The sequence below is a fragment of the Mytilus trossulus genome, chromosome 8 (genome assembly GCF_036588685.1).
Source record: "Mytilus trossulus isolate FHL-02 chromosome 8, PNRI_Mtr1.1.1.hap1, whole genome shotgun sequence".
NCBI lineage: Eukaryota > Metazoa > Mollusca > Bivalvia > Mytilida > Mytilidae > Mytilus > Mytilus trossulus.
The window spans coordinates 45,421,865-45,447,254 of record NC_086380.1 but is presented as its reverse complement, the minus strand read 5'-3'; the positions used below and the strand labels follow the sequence as shown (position 1 = coordinate 45,447,254).

Below are 25,390 nucleotides of genomic sequence, written 5' to 3'. Positions count from 1 at the left end.
AAAAGTCATAATTTATGAAATTTCAGGGATTTTCTTCCAAATGTGCAAATTTCGAACCAAATTATATCAAAAAGTAAGCCATGAAGGTACTTTTTTCTTTGCATAATTGAAAAGTACACATTGAAATTTACCCTCTCTAAGAATTTTAAGAAAAAATCAACGAGGGATCTCTACTGTATCGTATGCCCTTAAGACGTCATACACAATGACTTAATGATTCAAGAGTTACAAAAGTACATCTCGTTTACCAAACATGAACAAGGAGAGAATTATGATTGTTGCTATGAAATAGATTTTACATGGTCATTTTTAATAATAAATTATTTAAACATTTTCAAGATTTTTTAAAGATTTGATCCAATCCACTAATTATAGGTCAAAACTTTGCAAATATTGTTCTTTGAGTGCGGTCCTTTGCAGTTCTTTTTGTTTTCCACCAGACTACAGTTAAGAGAAATCGATGTAGTCTGTGTTTGATTTGTCACGTTATCGATAAAATACATTTGAATCTCTAGTTTTGCATTTCTAGGATATTTATTTCTATAAGTAACAGATGGTGTTATTTTATCTTTATGTGAATATTTTTTAAATGTCAGTAGACCACAAAAATTGATCGGTATAACGTACATTAATGATTATCTAAAAATGATAACTATTTATTCAGACACTTGAAAGACCGGAAGTGAGTAAGTCTCATTCTGTTTTCCAATAAGTTTGAAGTTGAAAAATCAACATTGAAGTGAGAAATGTCTTTCATAATAAGTTTGAAGTTTAAAAATCAACGTGGAAGTGAGCAATGTCAAGTTAAAATTGAGAAATGTCAAGTTAAAAGTGAGCAATGTCAAGATAAAAGTGAGCAATGTCAAGATATAAGTGAAAAATGTCAAGTTAAAAGTGAGCAATGTCAAGATAAAAGTGAGAAATGTCATCTAAGAAATGAAAAATTTCTTTGTTTGAAAGAAATGTAAAGTTTGGGGACTGAATTGTTTAAACGGAATTGGAAGTAAAAAATTAGAAATGTCGACTTGTAAATGATAATATCAGGGTGGACATAAGAAATTTTCACAACAATTTGTAACTTTGTTTTTGGTACAAACACGTTTGAACAGCTTAATGTATCGACCAAAAGGCGATTTGCATAACCAAGGTATCAAGTCAAGTGCACTTAATGTGATTAAAAGATGTTAAATTACTCCTACTTTTTTTCTTACATATATACGATTCATTAAAAAATATATTTACATGTACTCCATACATCAACTATAGGCAGTAAATCCACATCAAACCATTCATTACCACAACGTAGGTCAAACTGTAGGGTGAATGGCGTCTGACCTTTTATTGATATTGCAATATTACTAGTCTTTGCAACTGCTGTTGTTAAATATTCTCGGAAGTTACTAAGAACCTGTTCCATGTTTTCTGCCAACTGTTGGACATCCCTAAAAGTATTCAATACCACTAAAAGGTCTACATCTGAATGATCGCGTACAGCTGTTCCTTTGCCTAAAGAGCCACCCTGAAATCATAGTCACATGGTAATAAAGCACTGAATATTTACATATAGTAAAACTAAAATTCTTCTACGAACGATTTTACTAAACCCGTCTTAAACTCTTTGATGCAGAAAAATGAACCACAAAATATACTCTTTACATCTGACCGAGAGTCCCCTTTCCCACAGTGATTTGAAAAAATAATTTGATTCCAAAACCATATGAAAGAATTTTTCTAGAAAATGCCTAGGTGGAATTGAAAAGAAAAGTATTGCTTCTTCTTGAGGTAGCTTCGGCATAGATTACCTTAGATGTATTTGGCACAACTTTTTGGAACTTCCTCATTGCTCTTCAACTTTGTACTTGTTTGGCTTTATAAATATTTTGATATGAGCGTCACTGATGAGTCTTGTGTAGACGAAACGCGCGTCTGGTGTACTAAACTATAGTCTTGGTACCTTTGATAACTATTTACACCACTGGGTCGATGCCACTGCTGGCGGAAGTTTCATCAGCGAGGGCATCACCAGCCCAGTAGTCAACACTTCGGTGTTGACATGAATATCATTAATGTGGTAATTTTTATAAATTTCGTGTTTACAAAACTTTGAATTTTTTCTTATCCCAGGCATAGATTACGTTAGATGTATTTGACACAACTTTTAAGAATTTTGAATCCTCATTGCTCTTCAACTTTGTACTTGTTTGGCTTTATAAATATTTTGATATAAGCGTCACTGATTAGTCTTATGTAGACGAAACGCGCGTCTGGCGTACTAAATTATAGTCATGGTACCTTTGATAACTATTCGGTATATATGCAGCTTTATAGGAGACACTGACGATGTTTAGTGACCAAATCAAATTATAATGTAAAATATCTAAATTCAATGGTAATTTTTCGAAAGTATTTCGTATTGCTAAATATATACGCCCGCAAAAATTGTTTCATCTTTATTTACTCGATGATTAAGAAGAAAGCTATCAATAAGTAAATCGCCAACTAAAAGTAACATTAAAGCATGCTATTCCTTATAAACTGTATAACATGTTTATCATACTTTTTCTTTGGGAGAACCAGGGTGTTATAATTTGTTACCCTCAATGTTTCACCTAATATGACCGTCATTTCAGCAGTTGATGCTGCTACCTACCTACATATTTTTTTTATTCGCTAAACGACGATAAGGAAAACTAAATACTTAATTACTTTGATAACTTGATTGACTTTGTATGTTGGATTGCTATGTATTAATCGCACAACCGTGTCTATGACTTGGCTACAGTCGCTAAGGAACCTTGTATCTGGGCGAACTTCTCTGTCTAAAAATTTCTCTAATGTTTCTCCAGGAAGCATGCCTTTGAAAAACGTCATGGTAGAAGCAGAAGCCAATCTTAAAATGTAAAAATATGATTGATACCATAAAACAAGGTTTAGTTAATACAACTTGGATTCACAATTTTGTTTAACGTTTTATTTCCCAAATCGTTGCATGCATCTAATTGATTCGAAACTAATATGTCAATATCTATTTAAAATCTAAGTAAAGTATAATCAATTATATGTAAGATCTTTTAGTTCGAAGATAAACTAAAAATCGAAAATAATGCAAATCTGACTTTTTTTCTGATCTATAAATGATTGAATTTTCGAAACCTGAAGTATCTTTAGAGATGTTTATGTATAAACTTTTAAAATTTTAAATTTGATGATTTTAAGACAATTTTGGGAATATTTTATGTCGATTATGATGCTTTCTATACAGATTTATCTCCATTTTGAAAGAATTCAATCAGTGATATTTCAGAAAATAAAAGAGAAAAATGCATTTTGTTTTTGATTTTTAGTGAAATTTCAGCATGCCAAAGGTGAACGCACACTTTATGTTTTTTTTTAGGAACATTGCACATTTATTCTTATTTGACCATAAATAAAGATGGATACTAATATTGACCTCACACAACAGACATATGCCTATAGGATTCAAGATGTAAACGCATATCGTCTATCGTCTAGGAAAGTTTAGGAATACATGTAACTGGCATTATAAAAGATCTACCAACAACATACGCTTTACATCATTGTACTTTCTTTGCCCGTTTTGTCATTTACGAATTCTAGCGTCACTGGTGAGTTATTTGGAAACGAAACGCGAGTCTGGCGGCAGCCCCTTGAAGAGTTACATATTTGATAAATATATAAACCTTTTCCAAGCATCACTCAAAAAGTTGGCTCGTCAGGGACCCCCCTTTTACAAAATGCTTGATTTGCACCGCTTCTGTAATATTTGTATTTGTACTCTTCCAGATAATTTTGGATCATATAAATCTTCTTTAAAATGATAAAAAAATGTTTATTTTGCAAAAATCCAAATATGATTATCCACCCTTTTTCCAGAAAACAATCTTACCTTGTTTTACTTTCCGTTGCTCAGTGCGGTGTAAATGAGCAGTGTTTTCATCAAATAACGTTACTATTTTCCAGAATCAATAACAATCAATCACACTATTCTAAATGTACTTCTTGTTAGTATATTGCCACCATAGTATTAAAGAGAACATTACAATGTCTGTTTAGGAATTTACCTACCTAGTACTAATGCCACGTGTTATATTGCAATAATGCATCACTGTCTATTTTAAATAATAACACGATTTTCAGAAAATCAAATTTTATTTTAGGTGTAAAATCAACAGTGTTAAGATCTGTTAACCCAGATTAAGACAAATGAAATAGTATCACGGTCTATGGATCTTGATTATATAATTGTTGATTTTGTTGATTTTGTTGTTTTGTGTCATGTGCTATAAATCTATGGTTGTAATGACTATGCCAATACAGATTTGAATGGACTTGAATTGTTTAACACATACATTGACTTAATAATATAGGCATACATTAAATGAAGATGACATTAAATCTAGATATAGATATTATAAAGTGCAATCATATTTGAATATAATTGAATATATAACGTACTAGTTTTTTTTTGGGTGCTTGAAGAAGCAAAGTTCTTTTCTGTTGACTTTTAAAGTATACTCAAATGATTCTATTTTTGCATATTTCACAATGTTTATGACAATTGAATTCACAATTCCAAAAATAAAACATGAACATGATAAACCAAAAAGTTACGAATGTAAAAAGGTCTTTATTTCAATAGAGAGAGGGGATGGAGCGTCGTAAATACCATAAGTCAATTCCCCATTTGAATACTTTAAAGCTTAAATCTTTGCTGCCGTTTGTCTATTTACGCCTTCATAACCTCTGCTAGTAATGTTACTATTTAAATCAAGTGAACTTTATACAAAATTATGTATTAAATGCTATTAGTTTTAACTGTTTTAAAGTGGTATTAGATATAAAAATCAAGTTTGCCGAATCCAATTGTCATATTTGATTGATAACATACATATCAAATTTACAATAAGTCTGAATAAAACTTTTAACAAGTTACAACGCATGTTCTTTATCAGAATTTCGAGAGTATTTTATTCTATTTACAATTTTATGAACTACCAAGATGATCTCCAAAGACTGCCGACAGTCACATTACCTGATATAAACATAAAGATACATATAAATAGATATACAGCGAGCTCATGCAATTATACTTTTTTTTTTACATTTGTTTGATTTCATGTTATAGGGTAAACATTCAGTTTATAATCTTTTTACCTCTATAAAAAAAAGATTTATTTTGAAGATTGAATCAGTCAACGAAATGGTTCACCTTTGTATTACTTTCATTGATTCCATTTTTTTCATTTAAATAGCTGAACACGACTAAAATCAAAGCGCGAAAGCGCTGTAAAGGCAGTTAATTACAGGTTGTGTGTATTTCTAGTCCAGTTGTATCATTATCCCTCATAGAACAGAGGTGGTTTGTAGAATTTAAGATTTAGAGTTCTTTTGTACCTAGTTCACCTATATCTAGTCTACTGTTTACAGTATATTTTCTGTGCCTCCCATGAAATGCATTTTTAGCCATGGCCTTGTCAGTTTGCTTTAAATTTATGAGTTTGACTATCCCTTTGGTGTCTTTCGTCCCACTTTTTCACTAACTCGCCCCACTTTAAAAACAAGAGTGCACACACTGAAATGTCTCGCCTTCTTTACTAATCATTGATATTATGTTGATAGTCCTAATAATAAAGCGTTATTACAACTGTCACATAATCTTAACATAAACCAAGAAAACTAAACATTGACCTTTGAACCATGAAAATGAGGTCAAGGTCAGATAAACCATGCCAGGTAGGCATGTACAGCTTACAATTCTTCCATACAACAAATAAAATTGACTAATTGCTTATAGTTTAAGAAAAACAGACCAAAACACAAAAGCTTAACACTGAGCAATGAACCGTAAAAAATGAGATCAAGGTCAAATAAAACCTGTGCGACTGACATGTAGATCATGAAATATTTCCATACACCAAATATAGTTGACCTATTGCATATAGTATTAGAAAAAAAGGCCAAAACTCAAAAACTTAACTTTAACCACTGAACCATGAAAATGAGGCCAAGGTCATATGACACCTACCAGGTAGACCTGTACACCTTACAACCATGCCATACACAAAATAAAGAAGACCTATTGCAAACAGTATAAGAAAAACAGACCAAAACACAAAACTTAACTATAACCACTAAACCATGAAAATGAGGTCAAGGTCAGATGACACCTGCCAGTTGGACATGTACACCTTACAGTGCTTCCATACACCGAATATACTAGACCTATTACTTATAGTATCTCAGATATGGACTTGACCACCAAAACTTAACCTTGTTCGCTGATCCATGAAATGAGGTCGAGGTCAAGTGAAAACTGTCTGACGGGCAAGAGGACCATGCAAGGTACGCACATACCAAATATAGTTATCCAATTACTTACATGTATAATAAGAGAGAATTTAACATTACAAAAAATTTTAACTTTTTTTTTCAAGTAGTCACTGAACCATGAAAATAAGGTCAAGGACATTGGACATGTGACTGACGGAATCTTCGTAACATGAGGCAACCATATAGTTTAAACATATTTTATTGTTCAAAACAAATGGATTAGACACAAGTTTTCCAACTTAGTTCCGTCTTCTCCATAATATACATGAATATACATTATATTTATATAGCACATTACATAAATTTGTATTTTTCTAATAAGCATGAAGGCATGAAAAATAATTAAATAAATCAAAACTATTGTTACTATAACATTTATACACATTTTAAGAATAATAGAAACGGCTCAATGGATATCAAACGTTCTTCTTTTAAATAATCAAACACACCCAAACGATTAGTCTAAAGGGAAAACACCTACTGTTATTAGTGTGTGTTTTAAATGACTTTCTATAATATTTACCTGTATAAGTTGTAAAAGTAACATGCAATATTGTGAATATATATAATTGTGATACGGACATTAAATTCTGCCGTTAAAAATGCGGATAAAAGGATGACAAGAACAAAGATTTAATGTAAGTATCGTTTTTGTTTTAACTCCAATAATTGAAATCCATTGAGGCGAATCATTATGATACCGTTATGAACAATAAATCAATCATTCGAACAATGCATCGTCTGTACTTTAGACTAGTAAATAAAACAATAACCAGCAAGGTTGTTATCAGAGTGAGAAACGTTGAGTTTCTTTTATATATTTATGTACTGCAGAAAATATTACAAAATTGTCTTTTGTATCTAAGTTGTCTTTTGTATCTAAGTTGTCATTACCAAACAATAACAAATCAATTGTAACAGGAATGTCCAAGTGGGTCAGTTCAGTAAGCATAACATTTCTTTGCGATGCAAAGTTATTACAATATAATAAATAGTGTTCAACACTTTCACTAGTGTACCCACATGCACAATATGCATCATGTACTAAGTTGGCCTTGTTTAAATCTGCGCTCAGTGCACTGCACTTGTTGCGTAGCCTTGCATGTAATACAGATAGCAGTCTATCTCCATAAAAATAGTACCTAGGAGGTTTTACATTATGAAAATACAGTTGTTGCAATTGTAACTTGAAAGAAAAGAATGTAGGAATTTGACGAATATGCAAATCTAATTCATTCCACAATGTAATAGAAGAAGGAAAAAAAGACTGTTGATAAACTGATAGACGATTCAATGGTATATTAATGTTATGTCTATTTCGAAGGTTATAATTATTAGTATCTGATACATACGGAGGAACCAATTCTTGTAAATAATCCGGTGTTTGATTATTTACAATTTTATAAAACATGGTCAGTTTTTTAACTTCCCTTCTGACACTTAATTTCTCCCATCCCGTCTCTCTATAAATAGAGTTGATACTAGCATAACATGGTAAACCGGTAACTATACGTGCAGCTTCAATCTGAATCTTTTCTAACCTTTCGGAATTAATTTGCCCACAGTTGTCCCAAACTTCAGATGAATATTCCAAAATAGGACGAATAAAAATCATATAAATCTTTTCAAGATATTCCCTTTTTAGTCTAAATTTTAGTTTCCTCAGTACATTTACTTGTTTTGACGTCTTCTCTATCAGTTTATCAACATGTTTATTCCATTTACAGTCACTACTAAAAATAATACCTAAATGTTTATGTATATCTACAGGAGCTATTGAGACTCCACCAAAATCAAAAGTAAGGACGTTCTGCATATTCCTAGTATTAAAAATCATAATATCTGTTTTATTAGGATTAAATTTTAGCATCCACTTCTCAGACCAATTTTGTAAATTATCTAAATCAATATTTATTAAAGTGTTGAGACTTGTAACATCGGGTGCAGTATGGCCAATAGATGTGTCATCAGCAAAAAGTCTACTGAACCCACTTAGATCATCTGCAATGTCATTTATGAAAATCAAAAATAATAATGGACCAAGTACCGACCCCTGGGGCACACCAGCTCTTAAACAGCCCAATGTGGATAGTGAATCTTTCATAACCACTCTTTGAGACCGTCCCGATAAGTAACTTTTCAACCAACATAATAAATCCCCTAAATGCCATATACAAAGTATGAAGCATCCAGGTCTCCTACCTTCTAAAATATAAAGCTTTTAAGAACTGAGCTAACATCGCCGCCGCCGTATCACTATCCCTATGTCGAGCTTTCTGCGACAAAAGTCGCAGGCTCGACAAAAAAACTGCCCCAACCTGGATTACCAAATCACCCCACTTGTGAACTGTGTTAAATCCCGTTAATATTACTCCTGCCAACTGGTCCCATCTAATGGAAATGGGTGAAATCTAGATAAATATATTATTAACCAAGATGAATTTAGTAATGCCAACTCGCCCCACTTATGGAAAAAGATGTTATTCCATTGAATAAAAGTAAAATTCCTTATATTGCATTTTGATACATTTAACTGGTTTCTTTTCAATTGTTATGCAAATAACTAAGTTTCAAAACTTACAGTTATTCTTCAACAATCAGGTTTTTTTTAGAATTATAATCTCAGTATATATCAATAATAGTAATTAAATTAATTTTCGGTTTGTTTGTATTCTGTGTATATTAGTTTTCATTAAAGTGGTGCGAGTTTTTATTTTTAATTGTATATATATTAATATAAATATTACCGTTTTTTTATAAGTAGGACGAGTTGGCAGGAGTAATATTAAACATGATTTAACCAATTTCACATGTGGGGCGATTTGATAAATCAGTTTTTGGCGTTTTTTTAAAAAGTGGGGCGATTAGCCAGTGGGGCAACTTGTCCTGCTTCCATTTGAAGGCCCCCTTGAAGGTTTTGTATGACTATATGGACCATCTTTCACGTAAAACCTCCATGTGCATTTTGAAAAGTTGGCAGATATGTTTTTAACTCCAGGCAAAATCTACCAGTATGAATGAAAAAGAAGTTTCAATTAAGGCTCTGTGGCCATAACAGCTGTCTCATTAGCATTTTAACCACTTCCCATATTTGCAATTAAAACAATAGAAGAAAATTATTCAACGCAAAAACAAAACTTGCTTGTAAATATGAAATTCTCTTTACAGTATGAGTTTTTCTCATTGTTTGAGATTGAACAGTAGTACCTGTAACTGCTTATACCTATTTCTTATTCACTTTTGCTTGATAAACTCACTAAATATCAAATACATTGTACCACATCTCTTTATTTTTATAAGCATTCCAATAACATGAACAATTGTAATTCAATTCTATATACCAAAGCAAAATGAACTGCACCACTTTCATTCACTAGTATGCATCTTTTGGTAAAATACAAGTTCTTAAATGACACAATATATATATATTTATTGATAAAAAAATAAAATTTAGTATACAACTCTTTAACAGGTATAAAAAAAAAGCACAGCTGTGTCATAACTTGTGAAATCTGTGCTGAAAACATAGACATTGATGGTATTTGAGTAATTCCATATGCGAAGCTCAACATTAGCTCGTCAGTTGGTGGTGGACAGTTATAGTTCCTTTCTGCAGGCTAGGATGAATGACTTTTCAGGAAAACCAATTTCACAAATCAAAACTTTCCTCTAGATTTCTCCTACAATATTCATCCAGTTTAGTTCTTTTGTTTTAATTGGACACCGTCCTGATTTTTAATTTTGCTAACCTAAGTCTACCTAAGTGTTTCCAAACGCAGGAGATCAGTTTGCTCCTCTATATTTGGCTCTGGTTCATCGTCACTAACTACACTTGTGCTACTTCCGGTGTTATAGGTGTTATAGGTGTATTCAGTGTCAAAGTTATATATCATTGGGTGTTCTTTCCAATGCTTGTCTAGGCGATTTCCAAAAATCTTTACATTCTTATCGGTCACTACGATGTCTGGTAGGCTGTTCCATACTTCCACTACTCTGTTAGTAAAGTAGTATTTTCTTACGTCTAGTCTGCTTCTAAATTTTACTAATTTCATAGAGTTGCCTCTTGTTGTCGAGCTGGTATTACGAGTAAATAGACCTTCTGTCACTTTTGTGCCCTGAAAAAAAGTTTTATAACTTAAGTTTTTTTGAAACTTGTGCAACACACATACCCAAATAACTATACATAGAAGAGAGCATCATTCGTGTCAATGTTTTGTTCCTGTTTACATTGTCATTGATATTTTTTCAAAAAGCCTGAGGCATAACTCATGAATTCCTGTCATTACATCCTAAATTAACATAATTACTGCTAGAATAATTACATACACTATCATTGTACAGCCCAAGTCTTCAGTTTATATAATTGTTGCATTCATTCACTCCTGTGTTCAGTCGTTCAAAAATATTTAAACATCAACAAATGAACTTTAATAAGGACAAGAAAACACTAGAAAAGATACGTACATACAACCCGTGTTTAAGTGTATTTGAAAGAGAAATATATCTGGTTAAACGATGTATAAAGGAGAAATATATCTGGTTAAACGATGTATAAAGGAGCAAAAATTGTAGATATTGCATTACGATGCTTTCTACCTAATAGCACGTGGATATGTTTACATATTAAGACTTGACCCAGTATGACCCGTACCTTGTATGGTCACCGCCGTCGTTTAAACACTAGACTACAGTCGTGTAAGACAATAAAAAGCTTAAGCCTGTACTATTTGTGTGAAGTAAATGTGTTTGTTCTGTACATTTAAATTGTTCTACCTGATAGCAAGGACGTATATCTATCCGTTTCCTTCTCAATTCACTTTGTCAAATTCTTCGAGCTTCTTCAAAACATACGTATTACTGCGCCCGGAAGTGAGAAAAATATGAGAAATCCTCGTAAAATAATGCTATTTTCAATTTTGTGGAATCCATTTTGTTATATTTATTATACAAAGATAAAAAAAAGTTACGATTAATTATGAATTTGCATATCATTATACGGAACGTTTATGGACTATTTTCCATAGCTGTAAATCGGTCATTTTGGCGGGAAATCATGTACACATACACACGTAGATTGGCTGGTACCGGATCGTAATGTTACACATCACATATATCAAATAGCTAATACCCGGAACGTAGTACCGGGAACCAGGATAATACGTAGACAACATACATAACTAGAACCGAAATTGAAAACGCTTTACGGTTTCTCGTTCATAAACCGAATTCCGCTTTGAATTATAGAAGATGCAATATTAATCATGTTCAGTCGACTTTTCATTGTTATATCAACGTCTGAACTAATTAAAGAATCTTCAGATGTCAGATAACACTCGAAACTGACCCGACATCTTTTCACACGGAATACACATAATGATAGTTTGTAGTCAGGTTGACTGCTTATAATGCAAAATACACACTAATAACAAGTTCTATAAAACGAACAATACACACTGATCGTTTCTTTAGTCCCCAATGTAAATGAAAGAAACAAAAACCATATTATACCATAAAAAGAAGAGGAGAAATTCGAACATTTCCGGATCTATTTCTGGCCAAAAGACCCCCTGCAAAGATTGCGTATGAAAAGATGAACCTCATGACTTAAAAGTCAGGCCTTAAAGCACTGCCTTTAAAAATCATTATCAATCTGTAGCTAATGGGTTAAATTAAAGGTCCCACGAATATAGGTCAAATACTTGCAATTAATTATTCATCAGATATGTTTCTTTGCTTATTTTGATAAAAATGTAACCAAATTGACTACTAAAAGCGATTTATTATTTTATTATTGATTGAAACAAACAAAATAATTTTTTTCTGATGGCGTAGCTAATGCCCCTTAAAGGAATGATTTTACATCATTTATGAATGATTTGTTAGAAAATATAAGCGGTCCTATTTTTTCGGGCTATATCTTAAAAGTAAAATAAAAAAAAAAACGAACTCCGACGAAATTCAAAACGGAAAGTCCCTATTCGAATGGCAAAATTAAAAACTCAATCGAATAGATAACAACTGTCATATTCCTGACTTTGAACAGCCATTTTTCTTATGTAGAAAATCTTGGATAAAACCTTGTTTTATAGCTATATGAACCTCTCATTTGTATGATAGTCACATCAAATTATTTTCTAATGATAACAATGTATGAACAAAAGAAGCAGACATAATATATAAAAATATCAAAAATGTGTGTACAGTAGTCAACCTTGTGTTATAATCTTTATCACTATAAAAACAAACAAAGTAGTGCGTTTGCTTATTGTCATTTTACTTAGTTTCTTTTTGATACTGACTCCGGACTCTGACTTCTCTTAAACGGAGTTTTACTGTGCGTGTTACTGTGTGTTTCACATTTTTTTACGACAGTCTAAAAAGTAGGAGTCTCTGGCCTTTGTTAGTCTTGTGTGCTTTTTTTAATTCTAGTTATTTATATGTTTTGGAGTTTAGTATAACGTCAATTTTCATTGACGTAGTACACAGTTTTGTTTAGGGGTCAGCTGAGGCCCACTGCCATAGGCCGGATTTGAATTTTTAGCCTTCGACTTTCAACTCTTCTTCGTTTTTTAGATCCACATTTTATATTGTTTTTTTAAGCCACGATAATACCATTTGTTCAAAAAATACAATATTTGAAAAAAGAGTGTTGCTATATCATCTTTCCCTTTTGGCCTATGTTGAGAATGGATATGGGGAATGTGTTCAAGAGACAACAACCCGACCGAAGCATAAGGCGGACCTAAGCTGTCCCTTTAACAAAAATGTATTCTAGTTCAGTGAAAATGAACGTTATACTAAACGTCTAAACATTTAACTCAACTAAATAAATATAAAAAAAACCATACAAAACAACAAAGACCTGATGCTCCTGACTAAGAACAGGCGCAAAATGCGGCGGGGTTAAACGTGTATAGTAATATCTCAACCCTCCTCCTATACCTGTAGCCAATGTAGATGAATATAAATAGCAAAACTTGTTTCCTAATCCACTATAAATAAATATGTTTTAACTAAGAAACTAAGCAAAATGATAATGACACAAAAATAAACAGAGGACCACTTGCAGTTACAGACATTCTAGTTGAAGACCCCAATTAAACTGATTGAAATAGTATGTCCTCATCATATAACAAAACCAAGCAGGTTATAAAACCATCATAAAATATATGAAAAGAACATAACCCGTATCATGCTAACAACTGGTTTTAGAATACATGTGTTTATTTCTGATGCAAAGACTCTTATAGTATGTTGATTTATAATTATGAATGATGTCCTTGTACCGATGATAAAATTTGGTAATTTTTTTTACTAGTTTGTGACATCGAAAACCCTGGTGTTGTAATTTTCACCAATACAGAGACTTCTTTCGTTGAAATCAAATGTGTTGAAACAAACACGAGCGAATCGAACTAGTTGAGATTTATAAACACCAAGTGAACGTCATCATCTAAAAATGTTTGGTAACAATAGGAAATGAAAAATCATCTCTTTTTATCATCAAGCTTCCAGTTTAAGAGGAGAGATATTAAGTTTCAGGAAAAGGCAGTGTTCATTGTTAGTAAAAGTGTTATTCAAAGCAGACATGGGGTAATCGTAATCAGTAATCGTAATCAGCTGTAATCGAGTACATTTTGTCATGTAATCACATGTAATCAGTAATCATTCATTTTCTGATTACAAGTAATCGGAATGTAATCGATTACATTGCAAAAAACAGGTGTAATCATGATTACTTTTAGATTACTTTTAGATTACATTTATATGATTACTTGATGATTACAAATTTTAGAGACATAATTTATTTTTAAAATAAATCATGCTTGCACATTAAACTTAGGTTTACAATGTTTTACATTGTCCAATTGTCATTGATCTTTATTACTGTTTGAAAAAGTTTTGTATAACTATGGTTAAGATTTGAGATTGATTTAAGATTTAAACTATTTAATTAGAAAAAAGTGAAACATGTTTATTTTCTATACTTCAGTGATCACACTGGTTTAAACTAGAATTTTCTTAGTATTAACTCTTGCATTGAAATCTACTCACTAGTTATTTTCACTCTTTTTATTGGATATTTAAATTTTCTTTGTTGAAAGATTTTATTTATATTATAAGTCTATAACTAAGCTTTTATCTTTAATTTTTGAATTGGATGTTATGTTGAAATTTATATAAAATGTCTGCTTTGAAACACTTTGTGTTTCCCGATCATGCACCAAATTCTGGGACTGTGAAGGCAAAGTGCAAATATTGTCCAACATACATCTCTGGCAATGCCAAAACAACATCAAACTTTGTGACACATTTAAAGGTAAGTTAGTTTAAATAATTATTGAAATGTTGAAATATTATCATGATTATTATCATTTCTTGAGAGACCAAAATTTAGAGCAAGGGTATCAGGTCTACAATTTGTACTTTATAATGACTTTATAAACATTTTTCTTACACCTATTGATTGTCATAAAATTTTAAATGGGGATTAACACCTGTAAAAACATGTATACATGTCAATTATGTCCTCAGGTCAAACACAATAAGACTACAATGTACTTGATCATTAATTAGTCACTGTCTGTTTAATTCTTTTTATAAATAATATATAAATAACCATGTTTTTGTTTTCTTTTACAGAGAAAGCACAGAGAAATTAATGTGTCAGGAAGTTTAGCTGTTCCAGTTACACTAGGACTTGAACACAAACTTGCAGAACTGTTTACCACATACAACAACAAAATGGTTTCAACACTGATGTCCTCAATGACAAAACGACTATCATGCTTTAAATCTGAATATGTATATCTGATTTCAGCAATATTGGATCCTAGGTTCAAACTAAGATGGTCAAAAGATCCAGTTGCAATGGAGGAGAAGCTTCTAACATATGCAAGGAAGCAAAAAGTTGATTGTGAAAATTACAGTGATGAAAGTTCTCCCCCAAGGAAGATGTCCAAATCTGATGACACAGGATTGTTCAGTTTCATGACACCAACAAAGGGGAGGAAAAAGCATATCTCAGGTGATATTGTTAAAATGGAAATTTCGCAATACCTTCTTGAGCCATGTGATGATGCATGTGATCCATTAAAGTACTGGAATGACCATACTGAGATAAACCCAATACTGACAAAACTTGCAAAGACTTATCTCACAATTCCTGCTACTTCTGCTCCAGTTGAACGACTTTTTAGTGTTGCTGGAAAATTCTTTAGGCCAGATAGATGCAGACTTAGTGATTCAACCTTTCAAATGCTGATGATGATAAAATGCAATGAAAAATTTGCAATTGCATAAAGGACTTATGGCTGCATTATCAAACAGTACAAGTATCACTTACTTAACTTGTATATATTTATGATATTAAAAAAATTCTATAGATTTAGTTTGTTGATGTTAAGTAAAATATACAATGTAATCATAAGTAATCACAAGTAATCATGATTACAATGGAGAAAAGTAATCTAATGTAATCAATTACATTTGAAATTGGGTGTAATCATAATGTAATCGATTACATAAAATAAGCAAAGTAATTGTAATGTAATCGATTACATTTCAAAGTAATCGACCCCATCCCTGATTCAAAGTCCCTGCTCAGTCGCCCTGTAATCCTCGTATTATGCCATTTTAGTCACGAGCACCTATTTTCAGCGACGTAACAAATTTTAAGGAACGTCTATCCAAACATAAATAACTGCCATGATACACTACCTGAAGCCTTTTTGAACAATCATATACAGTCAAATATGTTTTAATAAGAGACCACCTGAAACCTATGTTAAAGACCATCAATTGTAGATCCCTTGTAGTACGTTTCATATAAATTGAACCTGTCTTAAGAGACAAATGTTTTGCTCTCCCTTAAATGGGTTCTTAAAACAGGTTTGACTTTAGATATATATTTTTAATATGAAATAATTTTTATTTAATAAACAAAGTTTAGAAAGACGACGTTTCAAATGGTTAGTCGGAATCGGATTTATTTCTGCTTTTTGATGTTAGTTTCTTAACAGCATACCCGGCTAAAAGTCCTCCAGTAAGTACAGCTCCGACACCTAGAGCAGTCCATAAACCTGAACTTCTTCCTGTTGTAGCAGTTTCAATAGATCTAGAGTAGTTATCGTCGTCTTCGTCTGAACTGGGCGAAAGGTCTGGACATTTCACATTTGACATTGCATCTACATATTCTTTTTCTTTAATGTCTCTTGCAAGCTGAAGTAATTTACCACTTTTACTTTTGATATGGTAATACTCATCGTTAGCAGAGGAACATACAACATCACCAAAAAAACGAGATCTGAAATAACCAATAAAAAAAGTTCTCCTTTAATTTAGAATCATATAATTATAGTCAATAAACAAAACCATCATGACTTACCATATAATCAAACTCAAACTTAGTGTTTCTAATGCAAGACGCACTTTAAGTTAGACAAAATCTTCTTTAGAATCTTTATCACTCATCTGCTAGGAACATGTATATAAATAAGCATATTTTAAAAATAGAAAGTCTTTTTATTTTAGCAAATGATGTAGAATGACCACAAAGTTTTAAATTGATCTAATGACCAAAATAAATGTTAAATCGGACCAAGGTCCAATTCCTGCACCATTCAAATATACAATACTTTGTACTTTTTTAATCGAGCGTCACTGATGAGTATTTAGTAGAATAAACGCGCTTTGGCGTTTGGTGCAAATTCAAATTTTTAATCCTGGTATTAATAATGAGCTAATTTCAAACATCTCTAATGTTGAAATATTAAACATTTTCAAAGTAATTATATATGAATGCATATAAATTTTAAGAGGTGAGTCAATGTCAAATGAAACATGTTTTACATAATGTATATTCATTTATTTCGAGAAATACCACTTTTCATGGATAAGGTACAATAAAATTAACGGTACCAATTTTTCTTGCACCAGATGCGCATTTCGACAATATATGTCTCTTCAGTGATGCTCGTGGCCAACATATTTGAAATCCAAAGCTTTTGTACAAGTTGAATTTTTGTGGACATTTAATTTCGTGATTTGTCAAAAGTCTGTAACAATGCCAATATAAGGTTGTTTCTTCGTTGAGCATTTGATTTCGTGGTTTGTCTATGCCAACGAAATTCGTTGTTTTGTCGTAGACTTCATATACAAGCTTGACTTCATATACAGGCTTTTATAAAATTTGATATTCGTTAAACATTTAAATGTGTGGTTCACCGAATTATAATATATCCACAGTACTGTGATGGACGTATTCTTATTGCGCCTAATCTATATTCCAAATATAATTGATATATCACATGTAGCTACCACAAAGTCTAAATAACCATAAAAAGACTTAGGTTATGATCTATACTTTTCTTTAAATGTCCTGTACCAAGTCGTAAATATAGCAGTTATTATCAGATTATGTGTATTTTGTCGGATTTTTTTTTGTTCCGTTGTTTTCCTTTAATAAGTCATGTGTTTACCTTGGGTGTGGTTTGGTTCCGCGATTTGTTTTCGCTAATTCGTTTTATGACTATCGAACAGCTGTATACAACTGTTGCTTTTATTTAAGGACATATGTACATTTTTGGCGAAAACAGTGTAAACAAATCATCACTAAAATTGCATGAACTTCTCCTGGCAACAGAAGCGCATACATTTTTCAAATGTCTGGATCCACGACTACTCTAGCTAACAAGTTTTTATGGTAATCAATTTCCATATAAATACGTACACTAAAGTGAAAAACACGTGAGTATAAGACAAAGCAGTATTTTACATTCCAGATAAGTCCCATCTTCTTCTATTAGCTTGCAATCATTACCACAATTACTAGAGAAAACATGCGCTTAACTTTCAATTTTCCAATTCCATAAAATAAGTTTGCTTGCATCTTTAATAATACGGAGTTAATATTTATTTCGTACCCCATTTGAGCCTGTGCTTCCACACTTTCCCGTATCAGCGAACGACCTCTCTCATGGATTCGACTATAGTTTTCTTTAACTCTCTTGTGGGGTGCTGCGTCATGGAATGGGTTGGCTGGATCCAAAATGTAAGGAGGTTTCCTGAAATTGAAATGCGATAAATGTTTGTACTGTATCCAAAAATTATTCAAGAATAACATGTTGTGTGGAAGGCAACTGTTCCATTCTCATTTACTTTGCATTCTGATCAATTTTTTTTGAGCGAATTACAAGTAGTATACTATAGAAAATAAGAATCTATCTATCTAAAAAAAACCACGAAAGATATATAATAAATTAACCTCTGAAAGTATAATTCTATAAAATGATAATTGTTCATGCAAATTAGAATTACAACAGTATTCTGATCAAAGAGAAAACAACATAATTAGTGTTAGTTTTCTAATTCAGTAGGAACGTAAATATGTATAGGAAGATGTGCTGTGAGTGCCAATGAGACAACTCTCCATCCAAATAACAATTTATAAAAGTAAACCATTATAGGTCCATGTACGGCCTTCAACACGGAGCCTTGGCTCACACCAAATAACAAGCTATAAAGGGCCCAAGAATCAATAGTAAAAAACCATTCAAACGTGTGTTTGAAATATTAATTGTTTATTTTCTAAAACATTATTAAACACATTTCTTTACTACAAAAATACATTTAATACTGCCAAAGTCGACCAGAGTCGACAACATGAACGATATTTAAACACGGAAATATTATTATTCCTTGGCAAAAACTCCTTTTTACTGGGTTTTTTTCCATTCACACGTTACAGACAATGATAAATAAAAATCTAAAGTTGTTTCGGGTATGCCCTCCATGTGCACACAGACCTCATTTTTATGAAGGGTTATTAAGCCAAATGGTAGCGATCTAAGCAGTTATAAAAACCGCCATTCATATATTTGGTGTTTATATATCTCAACGTGTACGATTAGCTCATGTATGTAACAATATTTTCGATTTTAACGAGAGAAATTTTACTACACTAGGGTGTTCGATATCACAAACTAGTCAAAATATTTAATAAATTTTATCATCGATACAAGAACGTTATTCGTAAATTTAACTCAACATACAGACTTCTCATACGTTCAGGTATTTCACATCCAATCTTTTATGGTAATATTCTTTATAAAGCACAAAAATATCAGTATTTACATCAGAAACTAACAAAACCTTTAAACAGACTTATTAAGAAGGGATATAGTTACGATACTGTTGTCAAGTCATTAAAGATTGCATAATTTGGCTTTTTTCTTTAATATTGATCCACTTATAGGGTCATTCGGATTTAACACATTTATTTAAAAACCAGTTTATGGCATGACACGGGTTATGTTCTTCTTACATATTTTATGATGGTAAAATAATAAACCCCTAACGGGAGGGATTGTGCCTGATATTCCTATGATGAGGACATAATCTTTCAATCAGTTAAATTGAGGTTTGCAGCTGGCAAGTCAGTAACTACAAGTAAGCTGATATTAATGTATTGTTGTCATTTTGTTTATTTTCTTTTTTTATCTCTTCTGTGGATCTTCAATGTGAGTACTCTTTGATTCATATAAAATGAGTTCGTAACAGCGAAATAAAAATACATTTAGATAGATAATTTTATTGTTTGACTTATTTCATTTAAAATTTTTATAATGGTAAAGCAAATAACAGATTACTAACATCATTGAGCCATGGTCTGGTTACTCGTGCAATACACAAATTATACCAACATGAAACGACTACATGAAAGCATGTGACGCTGGTCTACAACTAAAATTGTCCTTAGAGATTTTTTCAAAACCTTCAACACAGTACTTGTTAGCAAACTACTGTAGAAATGAATGAACACGGAATAAGAGAACCACCAAACAACTGATTGAGCTCGTTCTTAACAATTTAGCAATAAAAGCGGTAGAAGAAGGAACACATTAAAGCAGTATAAACGGTTCGCAGTCTTGGAACCGTTACTGTTCCTGTGTCATTAAAAAACCTCCCAGACACATCCTGAGTTTGACCTTCGCTGATGACAGTTTACTTTACAGAACCATTAAGATACAAAAAAATAAACAACAATATACTTGGCGAAGAAAAGATAAATCACAGGCAAGTAGGATTGATATGATTCTGATAGGTTCAGATTTCATACCACTAGTAGAATGTTGTAAAATTAAACCTGCAGTTATTGATTCTACGGATCATCAAAGTGTTTTTATGAAGTTTAGAACAGGTGCATCAGAAAAGGGTAGGGGGTACTGGAAAATAAATAATTCTATATTAGAAGATAATGACTACATACAATTAGTTAATCAAGAAATGGAAAGCTGCTTTATGGGTAATCGTAATTTAAAAAACCTTGGTTTAGCATGGGATATATTTAAAATAAAGATAAGGGAGGCAACTATAACTTATTGTAAATCTAAAGCAAAATTTAAAAGAGAAAACTTACGAACTCTTGAAAAAAAATTAGAAAGAAAATTGAAAATAAGAGATGAACAAGAATCTGAGAATAACGTTTTAGATAAAGATATTGAAGAACTTGAAAATAATATTGCCAAAATTTATGAACAAAAGGCTAAAGGTGCTCAAATAAGATCACGAGAGAAATGGGTTGAATTTGGGGAAAAAAATAACTCGTACTTTTTAGGTTTAGAAAAACAGAGACAGGTAAAAAAGTCAATCAATAAATTAAAAGGGGAAAATGGTGAGATTTTAACGGATCAAAGTGATATACTTAGTAATATTAGAGAATACTATAAAAAGTTATATTCGACGCAAAACCCTGATAAAACATCAAGCGACAAATATATATTTGAGACAAAACTCGATAAAGAAATGGATAAAAATGATAAATCAATTTGCGATGGGGATATTACAGTAGAAGAATGCTCAGATGCTATTTATAAAATGAAACTTAATAAATCCCCTGGATTAGACGGTTTAACCGTTGAATTTTATAGAAAATTTTGGGATAACTTAAAGTTCATAGTAGTAAACATTCTTAATATTGGATACAAAGATCAAACACTTACATATTCACAGCGTACAAGTGTATTAACGCTATTATTTAAAAAAGGTGATCCATTGTCACTAGATAATTACCGTCCTATTTCTCTTTTAAATATTGACATGAAACTTCTATCGTACGCTCTAGCACAACGATTGAAAAAAATCTTACCAAAACTGATTAAAGAAGATCAGACTGGATATGTTAAAAATAGATTTATTGGTTTTAATCTTAGACAGATACAAGATATTATAGATTTTACTGATTTATACAAAATTGAGGGGGCTATAGTCTTTGTTGATTTTTCTAAAGCATTTGACTCTCTAGAATGGAATTTTATGTTTTCAGTTTTAAAACATTTTGGATTTAACGAATCTTTTATAAGATGGGTTAAGACTTTATATAGTGATATTCAAACATGTGTAATGAATAATGGTTGGATATCTGAGGTCTTTAAAAACACAAGAGGTATACGTCAAGGGTGTCCTTTATCTGCATTATTATTTGTTTTATCTGTGGAAATTATGGCTTCCAGATTAAGAAGCAATACTGATTTTAAAGGTATCAGAGTCAAATTAGATTGCAAAAATCATACTATAAAAATTTCGCAACTGGCAGATGATACTACTTTATTTTGTTGTTCTAAATATGATGTTCAAGTAGCTATGAATGAAATTGAAATTTTTGGTTCTTATTCAGGGCTGAAATTAAACAGAAACAAAACAGAGGGGTTATGGGTAGGAAAACTTAAATCTTGTAAAGACAAAATTGAGGGAATCAACTGGAGCAATGGACCAGTTAAGACTCTTGGCATTTACTTTGGGCATTGTACGGAGGAATGTGATAAACTAAATTGGGAAAATAAGATTGAAAAGATGAATAAATTATTCTATTCTTGGCAAAAAAGAAATCTTACTATTTTTGGAAAAATTTTGATAATTAAAACATTAATTGTGCCCATTTTTACTTTTGTGGGATCTGCTTGCAGAGTTCCAGAGAAATTTTTAAAAGAAATAGAAAAAAGTTGTTTTAAATTTATTTGGGATAATAAACCAGATAAAGTAAAAAGAAATTCAATTATTAGTCCATATGAAAAGGGGGGTTTGAATATGATAGATATCAGAAGTTATTTCACCGCTCTAAAAGCTATGTGGGTAAAAAGATTAGTAAATGATTGTGAAGGAAGTTGGACAATTATACCTCAACACTATTTTTATAATTTTGGGTCAAACTGGTTAGTGTTTCAAACAAACAGTGGGGATAAGACAGACGAAAGCATTGAAAACATCCCAGAATTTTATAAAGATATTATTAAATGTTGGAAATTAACTGGTGGAGGTCTAACAAAAAAACCAGAAACATTTACAGATATAAGAAAACAAATATTATGGAACAATAAATTTATTAAATTTGAAAATAAAGCTATATTTTTAAAATATTGGATTAAAAGCGATCTTATTTATGTAAATGATATCATAGATGAAAAAGGTTGTATTTCTCAAGACATAATTTTAAATAAACTAAAAAATAAATCAAACTGGATGGCTGAAATTAATTTAGTTAAGAAATCTATACCAAAAGACTGGGCAGCAATATTAAAATCGGAAAATTCTATAAAAAGTATTGTTAATATAAAAAGAAACCAATTTATATTGGATGGTTTACCTATAAAATTAGAAGCATTAACAAATAAACTTGTATATAAGTCTCTGATAAATAAAAAAATTGAACCAGCTATTGGACCCAAAAAATGGCTGCGTATATTTGATATAGATGATGTGTTATATCAAAATTATCTATATAAATTTTTATTCAAATATTTAAAAGAAAATAAACTTAGAATGTTTAGATGGAAATTACTACAACATATTCTACCTACAAAGAAACTTTTATGCAGGTGGAAAATTGTAAACAATAGTTCTTGTAATTTTTGTACACAAGAAGAAGATTATGATCACTTCTTTATACTGTGTCCGTATTTAAAACTTTTTTGGAATAAAATAAATGAAGTTTTAAATAACAGTAAAATAACTTTTAAGGTAAAACTAAGACACTTAGTATTTGGATATAAAACTTCTGAAGAAGAATATTTTGACTTAAACTATTTTTTAACAATTGTAGGCTTTTCAATTTATAAAGCCTACTACATATCTGATCAAAAGACAAAAAATGTCAATGTTTACTCAATTTTTCGCAATGAGTTCAATAGAAGAGTATGTTTGAAGGTTAAAAGTAATGTTTTAGCAACTATTAGAAAACATATTACGTGATTAATTGATATTATCTAATATATATATCTAATATGATGTAAAAAATGTAATATGTATTTTGCAACTAATCACTACCCTGAGTGATTAGTGGATTGTAACAGGGAACATCAGGAGGAACTTGGACTCTTGAATGATATTGTAACAAGCCAATATTTGAAATAAATATTTATTTATGTTGTTAAAAAAAAAAAAAAAAAAAAGTTCATATTTTACAGGAAGGTTCTAGATAAAAAAATAATAACTTTAAAAAAAAAAAAAAAAAGATACAAAAGGAATAATGGCGAAAAATTTTAAGAACCTAGAGGTATAGGCAAAACAATGGGAAATTAGGTTCAACGCCAATAATACTAAATCTTAATCATGAAAAGCAAAAGCTCGAGGTTCTATAGTTTTTTACAGACAAAAACAACGAACCCAGTAAACCCATACTTGAACCTACAAATTTCGGGAATTCCCTGAAATGGATCACTCATATTTCCCTCGTCGAGTAAAACATGAATGTGTCCATAGTACACGGATGCCCCACTCGCTATATCATTTTCCATGTTCAGTGGACCGTGAAGTTGGGGTCAAAACTTTAATTTGTGAACTAAGTTTCAAGTTGATTGGACTTCAACTTCATCAAAAACTAATTTGACCAAAAACTTTAATCTGCAGGGGACGAACGAACGGACGAACGAACAAACGGACGAACGAACAAACAGACGAACGGACGAACAGACCAGAAAACATAATGCCCTTCTACTATCGTAGGTGGAGCATAAAAAAGGCGAACTCAACACGAGGCCTCATGAAGAGATGAGGACATTGACCACAAGAATGCAGGATATATTTCGTCTGTTATGTTACAGATTGAGTATGGGGCGATAGTACAGGACACACAACACATCTTGAAACGTCAACGATATTGATATACACAATTGAAAGGATACAATGACGATCTCTAAAATGTTCGCAAAACTAGACATTAAACAGATTCATACTAGACACTTATATATTGTTTATTAAGTTTATATTTTGGATCAAGTGGCAGATTGTTGTCAACCAGATGAATATTTATGCAGGGCGCATAAAAAGAACATTTACAAGAAAAAAATTAGCCAAAGACCTGAAAATAAAAATTGTGGGAAAGAAAGTGAAGAACAACACGAAGTGGTTTGACATTCAAACTAGCAAAGCACTAAAACATACTAACTTCTTGTGAAAATAGTGCTCGAATCAAACACCTTAGAATGCCTGTTGTGTGCATATCAAGCAATAGGACATATAAAACTGGCAATCTACAATAATTTCTACAACGTTTTATTGAGACGAGTATTGGTATCGACAGCGCATTTATAGATAAAAAGTTTGAAACGCAGAATTGTCGGTCCTCGCTACCAGTTGACAAGTGATTTAGATACGGAGGAACAGCTATTCGAATGTGGTCAACAACGGTTAATGTTTACTACTTTTTTCCTATATTGCGAGCAGCCAATCCTAGTAATAATAATAATATTAATAATAATGAAATTTTATTGAGCGTCCTAAATAAACGAGAGGCTCTAAAGAGCCTGTGTCCGCTCACCTTGGTATATGTGAATATTAAATAAAGGATGCAGATGAATTCATGACAAAATTGTGTTTTGGTGATGGTGATGTGTTTGTACATCTTACTTTACTGAACATTCTTGCTGCTTACAATTATCTCTATCTACAAGACTAAGAATTTTATTTAAAATATCAAAATTTTGAAACTAGACGTTTATTTACAAAAATTAGAATTAATGACCATAATTTGCTCATTGAGAAG

The 25,390-nt window shown here is 31.5% G+C and overlaps 1 protein-coding gene across 7 annotated transcripts in view; it reads right to left on the bottom strand.

The window, feature by feature from the left end:
• The window catches only part of LOC134681019 (2'-5'-oligoadenylate synthase 3-like), a 49,249-nt gene that overhangs the window by 2,881 nt on the left and 20,978 nt on the right, over positions 1-25,390 (bottom strand). For all 7 annotated transcript variants that reach the window (XM_063540376.1, XM_063540378.1, XM_063540380.1 and 4 more), the window contains 4 exons: positions 18,276-18,416; positions 16,379-16,657; positions 2,707-2,890; positions 1,243-1,519 (listed from right to left, as the gene is read on the bottom strand). In XM_063540376.1, the coding sequence (XP_063396446.1) occupies positions 1,243-1,519; positions 2,707-2,890; positions 16,379-16,657; positions 18,276-18,416 (881 nt within the window). The remainder of the gene's footprint in view (positions 1-1,242; positions 1,520-2,706; positions 2,891-16,378; positions 16,658-18,275; positions 18,417-25,390) is intronic.